This window comes from Empidonax traillii, unplaced genomic scaffold (genome assembly GCF_003031625.1).
Source record: "Empidonax traillii isolate 1590-97213 ecotype Southwest subspecies unplaced genomic scaffold, ASM303162v1 scaffold27:size3997909, whole genome shotgun sequence".
NCBI lineage: Eukaryota > Metazoa > Chordata > Aves > Passeriformes > Tyrannidae > Empidonax > Empidonax traillii.
The window spans coordinates 2,355,715-2,364,004 of record NW_020955220.1 but is presented as its reverse complement, the minus strand read 5'-3'; the positions used below and the strand labels follow the sequence as shown (position 1 = coordinate 2,364,004).

Sequence of the window (8,290 nt, the reverse complement as noted above, 5' to 3'; positions counted from 1 at the left end):
CTAAAGTTCTAGACTAAATACATTTTAAGATTACCTTGAGAAGCACCAAATGATTCAATTGAAAGAACTCTTCTTCCAACAGCAGAGAGGCTTCGACAAATATTACTTGAGGAGGCAATCTTCATTTTTTCTTCACATAATGACAAAATGCTCTAGAGAAAATTAACATTAAATACTTATTATGATGAAAAATAAGAATAATAATGAATAGATTTGTGAATTTTGACTAAAGTGAATCATTTGAACTCCCACATTGCATCTGAATTTATACTATACTACACTGGAGGTCTTTCTTGCACTATTCATTATACTGTGTTTCTATTATGTAGTTGAATTAATTTCTGTTTTTTACCATGGGCTATTATGAAATCATTTAATACAGTTCAAGTTTTAGCCTACAGTTAGAACACCAAGAACAACTGATAAAAATTATCTTGAATTTTATTCTTTATGAATAACATACTGAAATGTAAAAAGCTAGTGTTGAGTACTTTTTTAAACAGCCAGTGATTCACTTGAATTGAGTGACATGGGCAGGATGATGAATGTTCCTGAAATTACATTAAAAGTAAACCCTGGATCTTTTAAAAACTGCAAAATACAAATATCTAGAAAGCACTATTCCCCATTAGAGAAAGTCATCTTTATTAGCTCACAAGAAGTAACAGTACTTCATATCTCTAATCTCTAGCCTGAGCACCATTTGATAGCATTAGCACTGGTCTCATACACAGTTAACTACAGATATTCACACATTTAAAAACCTGTCCCTTTGGGTGGGAAGGAGCAGAGAGCTGCATTTCCAAATGCATCCCACCGTCTCCTCACATAGCTCCGAGGAGATGCTCTTTCCCATTAACTTACTCAGCTGCTCTTCTGCTGTTGTGAGTGAAAGGAAGAAATTGGTGCTGTAGGTTCACACACTGGAGTAAGGAAGGACAGGAAAAAGGGAATCAGGTGTCCAGCTGTGCTGGTGTCCAGTGAAATCCCTAGAAATGCCTATGGGTTTTCCCTCCATATAGCTCCCCAACTCCATTCCACCCAATGGAAAAGGAACAGAAAAAAACATACACACAAAGCGACCTTAATATATTACCCTAGACCAGCCCTGACACACATTCTTTTTGGTTCAGCAATAGCTTTCAGGGACTACAGACCACTGTACACTATCAGCTCAGGAAGAAGAAAAACCTACAAAAAAACCCCACAGAAAAGTAGATAGCACTATTCTGAGTAGAAAAACTGAGTCCAAGAAAAGTCACATTGGACAACCGTTATTCTATGGCTACATTCTCAAAGTCTGCAAAAACATTAAAGCTAAACTTTCACATATTAATGTGAAATAACACACTATTAGGTAGCCAACAGAATGTAAATTCTTTGAAAACATCAGCTTGAAGAATACTATACAGTTTCAAATTCTTTCCAACAACTAAAGGTAAAATAAGAGGCTAAATAGAATAAAATACAAGTTCGAATAAAGATATATAATGAAATACTACGAAGTTTTTACATATTTACAGAAAAACAGCTTAGTAGTAATGCTTCAAACAGCATTGTTTTGAACATGCTGTGGAACAGACGTTTCTGTGGCATGGCTCCCTCCATCCTCTTCTTAAATGCAATCCAATCATCATACAAATTTCACAGTATAATACCTGTGCTCTTATGTCTAATGACTCTCTCTTTGTAAACTAAATATTAAATGGGAAGAAATAGTTAATGAAATATTTAGGTCCACCAGTGTATTCACCCAACCCTCTTAAAAAAAAAAAAAAATCAAAGCACTGCCAAGCATTTACATCATCTTTTCAGGTTGTATTTCCATTAGAGTAGGAAAAAAGATTAATTTCTGCTCAGTCTGGAAACAGCTCAGCTTTCCTGCAAAACTCGAGCATATCAAAACCATTCTCTGTTAATGAGAACACAAAGAAATATTTTTCTAACTTTTCTTTTAAACAGAAAATTATGTAGGGCTGTTTTACCTCAATATCTGGCCTATTTTCAGGATTCTCTTCTTGCATTTGTTCCAGTAGAGTGTGCAGATCTTGGCCAAATTCTGATTCTGTCTCAGGTTCTACTATATATTCTATTGCTGCTTTCAGTGTTGCACCCAAAGAGTAGATGTGTGCCTGCATGAAGTTCAAAAAAGAGACATTAAATATGCTACCAATTCTCTTTCTCCTTCCACCAAAGCTTCAAGATCACACAGGACACAGTTTACACTGTTTTCAATTTTAATTTACAAGGTAACAGTTTGCTGAAAAGCTGGTCTAATTTAACCATGAAGAACAAAACCAGTTTCAGTCCTGCCTTGGGTGATATACTTATTGCAAACAGAAAGAAATAATCTTATGGGGTCCAGCTAGAACTTTTTTTCCTTCCTCATCAATAATCAGTATTACATGTATTACATCAGGCTACAGTTTGACATAAAACTCGGACTTCTGTGTTTGTGTGTAAGTATTAAGTTAGAAGCATGCTGGGAGATTGAAGTGACATTCCTCTTAGCAGGGAAACAAAATATTAATTTGACAAGAAGTTCTATATATAGCAAATTTTATAAGTGCTATCAAGCATAAAGAAAGCAAGCAGAAAAAATACAGCATAATACCACTTGTTTCTGAAGACACTTAATAAAGAATTTTTAAAAATACTCCACGTTTGCCACCTCTGCTTCTCAAAGTCCACAACCTTGAGATGAGCTCAAATAAAAATGGTGGTGAACCAGCAATTTTTTTAAATCCAGTGCTAATGCAACACATTTGCCATAAAACACAGCTACCTCTAATTTTACAATTATTCTGCTTCTTGGGGGAAAAACCAAAAAAGACTAAAAAAAACAAAGACCTTCTCAGATCTACTTTAGGAGTAATGATAATTTATCCACGATGGCCTGTATTTTATGTTCAAGTCAGAGAACACAATTCAGTAAAATTTATAAGCAAGATTATAAGTGCAAGTTTGTGTAAACCTTTCAATGATGATGCAGTATAGCCAGGAATTCAAGTGTACTGAACACAGCCCTCTCAGATTTACAGATACATACATAAATAAAATAATGACCATGCCTGTACATTAAATCTGGCTATTCAGTCTCCTGAGCTGGAAGTATACATGATTAATGTAAGTCTGTCATAACAGGAGGAACGAGAAAATGAGTTTGTGATCATCCACTAGGTGGGGCATTCCCCAAGTTAATGCATCAAATCTGCTTCTACTTATCACACTGTTTAGGCTCAGGAAGAAAATTTTACTTTCTGGGAAAGGAGAGCAAGATGAGTATATGCAATAAATAAGGCAAATTCTTAAGTATGAAATGCCTAATGCTCATTAGAAGTGGCTGCTCTCAATGAAAAAAATTTCACAAGCAAGCTAAGGATTCTTCAGTATGCTCTGTGGAGGGTAAGAGTTAGGAAAGGACAGCAAACAACCTTTCCTTTTTTGGAAGACCGGCCAGAACTGGTACCGAATGTTATTAAAGAATTATGAAAGCTTTTTTCCCTTAATTTCTGAAAAAAACACCCGTAAAAAAACCCAAAAACCAAACAAGCCCACTACCAAAAAAATCCAACAAAACAAACCAACAAAAAAACCACCTTACAAAAGAAAAACAAACCAACTCCCCACCACATGCCTCGGTTTAAATCTATATTAAATCTAGAAAAGGAGAATAGCTTTTGAATTATAGGTATTTTGCATTACAGGATGAGAATAATATTAATAGCTGATAAATAGGATGCATTTCCAGAAAGATCCTGAAAAAAAACCCCAAATAACTCCAAGGCAACCTCTTAACAATTCCTAAAAAGACTTTTAAGTGAAAAAGACTAAATGTCACTTGTTACTAAAATACATAAACCATGCAGCAAGGCTGCCCCACAGTATCAGCTTCAAAAAGGAGGGGGGAAAGACACATTAGGAAACCAGCTCCTCAGATTTTGTCTTAGAGAATACATATACTCTTAGACCAAAGTTAGTAAATATAACAGGAATTGTAGGTAAATCATCATTGTAGACCACCATGGAAATAAAGTGCTCTCTGAAAATCACAACAGCAACACACACACAAAAAAAGAAATTTAAAGAGTCACAAGTTGATTTGAGGTCCTTGAAGTCTTTCTTTCAGCAACATGCTAAGGGAGCTCATGTATTTCGGAGAAAAATTTAAAGGTCATAATCATACAAGTAGCTTCAAATCAAAATAATTTTTAATACTAGAGTGGTTTCCAAGACACAAAAAGACACAAGAAACACACATACAAAAGATAAAAATTCAAAAGATGAAGATACTACATTTTTTTTTAAATGATCAGACTGTACTGGAAGCACTTACCAAGGGAGAGGGCAGCTTCTGCCATCAGGTTAAAATTTTTTATCATGATTGAAATACTTTCAAAAAAAGCTTCTATCAGATATAATCAAAAGTTATTTGCTTTCCTGCATGCCATTTTATGACCATTTAACACTAAAGGAAGTGAAATCAGAGAACAATAATGATCTACTCTAGTTTTAAAATCTGCAAATCAAAAGATCAGCAGAGGAAGTAAAAGCTCCAAGTCTACAACACACAGACCACGACAGAGGCATTGTTGTTTTACTGTTTGACAGAACTAAACTTCTCTAGGAACTCATACTTGCAGACAAACTCTACAGAAAAAAGTTGACAAAAGAGCTTTTGAATAGTGACTGCATAAGCATTTAACATATTACAATTACGAATAATGACCATTTATATTTTGTATTGAGATTTTCACTGTGTTCAGAAATGTAGGTCTTCTGAAGAATTGAAAAAGAAAGACCATAATACAACTAGTATTCTCTGTAAAGTATTTCTGACTAAATGACAACCTACAGGATGACAACTCTTAGTTTTGACATTCACATCTGACTTTTATTTTACCTTGCAGTTTTTCTTTTCTTTTTTTTTTTTTAATTGAGATTGCACAGATATAGATGCTTTCACCCTTTCACAATTCAAAGCATTTAAAGGTTCCGTAAATGAAAGCTTCAGTCTTGTTACAAAACTCAACATTTTATAAAGAAATCCAAGGTAATGCTTGAGAAAATTACTACTGGGAGACAACATTTAATATTTACCTATGTCATTTTTCCATGTAGTCACTCTAAATGTACTATTTTTACACAAAAGACAGTAAAATTCTTCAGCAGGAAAATGAAAGGGAAATAGGCCTATTACTTTTAATACTTTCCTTTGCTACAAAGGGACTAAATGCCTTTCTGCATAACTGTATTACTGGATGGCGCTGTATTAAATATTAGCTTTATAGTCATTTGGCACACTGGATGTATAATTAGTCTGCAGAATGTGCTAAAAGTGTTAAACCACTGTAGACTATACACAAAACACATACTCTAGCTTGAATTGATAGCAAATGCTGGAAAAACATTTTCTACTGAAGCTGTAATTGCCATTTGTCCCTTCTACCTACAGTTCACTTCATCTGAAAAAAACTCTTCCCCAAAAGACTTCTAAAAAAGTAGTGGGACCAAAGGCAGGTAAAGGTCAGATTTTCTCACAGCCAAAGTTTGCAGGTATTTCAACTCTCAAATTGCTTTTTAATCTACCTAAAAAATAAGTGAAAGCTTTCAAGTTTTAATATGTTGTTAGGCAAACATCAGGTCATCGGTTTATATCGCAAAACACAAGCAAGGCTTCACACATACAATCATCTACAAAGCAATACAACAACGTAAGGAGGGGGGCATCAGGCATCGCAAAGCATCGCCAGCTGGTCGAGGGAGGGGATTGTCCCTCTCTGCTCTGCATTGGTGCAGCCTCACCTTGAATACTGGTCACCACAGTGTAAGAAAGATATGGAGCTCTTAGAGAACGTCCAAAGGAAGGCAACAAAAGGGGAAGGGCCTTGAGGAGTATGAGGAGAGGCTGAGGGCACTTGGTGTGTTCAGCCTGGAGAAGAGGAGACTGGGGGGAGACCTCACTGCAGTTACAACTTCCTCATGAGGGGAAGCAGAGCAGCAGGCACTGATCTCTTCTCTGTGGTGACCAGTGATGGGATCCAAGGGGATGGCCTGAAGTTGTGCCAGGGAAGATTTAGGTTGGATATCAGGAAAAGTTTCTTCACACAGAGGCTTGTTGGGCACTGGAACAGGCTACTCAGGGCAGTGGTCACAGCACCAAGCCTGAGTGCAAGAAGGGTTTGGATGATACTCTCATTGTGTGACTCTTGGGGATGGATGGTCCCGTGCAGGGCCAGGAGTTGGACTCAATGATTCTTGTGGGTCCTTTCCAACTCAGCATATTCTGTGATTCTGTGAAAATCTAAACACACTTGGAAAGAGCATGTATCACACATATTATGGCTGAATCTTATCTAGTCCCTGCATTTTACTACGTTTTGGTTTCTTGTGATCTATATTTATATCATTCAGTTTGAACTGAGGAAGACTACCTAGTACATCAACCTAATCTCAGTTTTATAGCTGTGGGCTTCATGTCTCAAATGATTCATGACAACAGTTTTATCTCCATGAATTTGTTTAAACTCTATCCACACTCAACCTTTTTGCATCTACGCTTTGCAGCAAGAATTTCCACAGTTTACTGCATAAAAAAGTAGCATTTCCTCTTTTTAAGTCCACCCTTATTGTTGCTACCTACTTCATTTATGAGAGCTGACAAATAATCACTCCATGGCTGCTGCCACAGCACACTCCACAGATTCCTAGCAGAGCTTCTCCCTTGGGGCATTCTCTTCCAGGCTAAAGAGTATTACTTGAAGTAAAAGCCTTCATAAAAGAAGCAATTTCACCATCTGGTTCTGGAAATTTATTTTACTGCTAATTTTATCAGGTTGGCCACCAGTCTGTTCTGACACTCTTACTTGAGCCAAATATTTGTTAATTCCCCATAAAGAAGATTTGCAATGTATGAACCTACTGAAGATCCTACAAGATTAAAATGTGTTCAAAAAAATTAAACAGTTTTTCCACGATGGTTTTCTCAGTTTTCTTTTACAAACTCTTTTGTATCTTGTTCATTTGCAAACATTGCAAACTTCGGGCAGCAACTGTGTGGTTTGATAGATTTGAAAAAAATCAGTTTTTTAGTCTTTTGTAAGCTTTTTTGAATACTTTTTGACAAACCTCAGAGTTTGTGTTTTGGGTTTTCTTTTGTTTTGTTTTTGTGGGTTTTTTTGGGGTTTTTTTAAGCCTTTTTGAAAGGAGATATTGTTTAAAAAAACCTTACAATACCTTTACAGCACTCTCGGTGCTACCTACAAACACTACTGTAACAATAGGTTTTGGCTTTCAATATGACTATGTTGATTGCTGTCCATAGACTAATTTGACAGCATCTAATGTCAATTCAGAGCTACACCCAGGGAAGACCAAAAAAAAAAAAAAAAAAAAAAAAACTATTTTTTTCAACTGATCTCAATATAGTTTCAAGAAGCTGTTACCTTAACTACTGTAGTGAAGACTGAAATATATCTTAAGCCACTGACAGTGGAAGTCATGTGAAGATGAACATACACAGAAGCTTGACCAAATTTAAACCACACTACTTTAATGAAATTACTCATGTGTTTAAGGGTGAAGACACAAATTACGAACAAGTTTCTTACACTTCCATCCCACTTTCACTTCCATCCCCTTAATCACTAAGATCAGCATCCCAACACAGATGAATAGCACACTAATTGACTCCTCTCCTGCATGACTGCAGGAGTATAATTATGACAGGTAAGGAAGAACATTGCAATAAAACTGCTGAAGACCTCAGAGGTTAGATTGCAGAAGTTACTCACATTCATCTTTAAAGCTTCTTGAACAATGCTATTTTTTTAAACTCCCTTTGAAACAGAGTTTCATGTGTCACAGCTCTCCTTATGATTTCTCAGCCATTAACCGCCTTACTTTTAAGTTACCTGCCATAGGTAATTCATTTATCACTTAATTAAGCTAACACAATTTATTCCCTGTAGGCATAGAAACAAGGAAGCCTGAGAAACAGTTGGATGCATGCTGAGCAGACTGGTGCAGTCTTCTCTCAGCTGTGTAAGATGTTTTTGATTTTATGGCAAATATGATGTTATTCATAGTTACTGAAGTTTTTTATTAAAAAAAATATATTCTTTGAATCTTAAACCTAAGAGACGCTGCCTACTGGTAACGTCTGTCACTCTGAGTAATGTATTCACACCCTTCTGTATTGAGGAATACTCATTACATATTTTGGAGCTGAAAAAATGAATTGCTACACTCCCACTTAAGAACACTCTGGGCCAATACACTAGAATAGCAC

General features: G+C 36.0%; 1 protein-coding gene across 1 annotated transcript in view; it reads right to left on the bottom strand.

Moving 5' to 3' along the window:
• KNDC1 (kinase non-catalytic C-lobe domain containing 1) overlaps positions 1-8,290 on the bottom strand; it is a 57,154-nt gene that overhangs the window by 33,599 nt on the left and 15,265 nt on the right. The window contains 2 exon segments of the mRNA XM_027908869.1: positions 35-152; positions 1,986-2,132. Coding sequence (XP_027764670.1) covers positions 35-152; positions 1,986-2,132 — 265 coding nt within the window.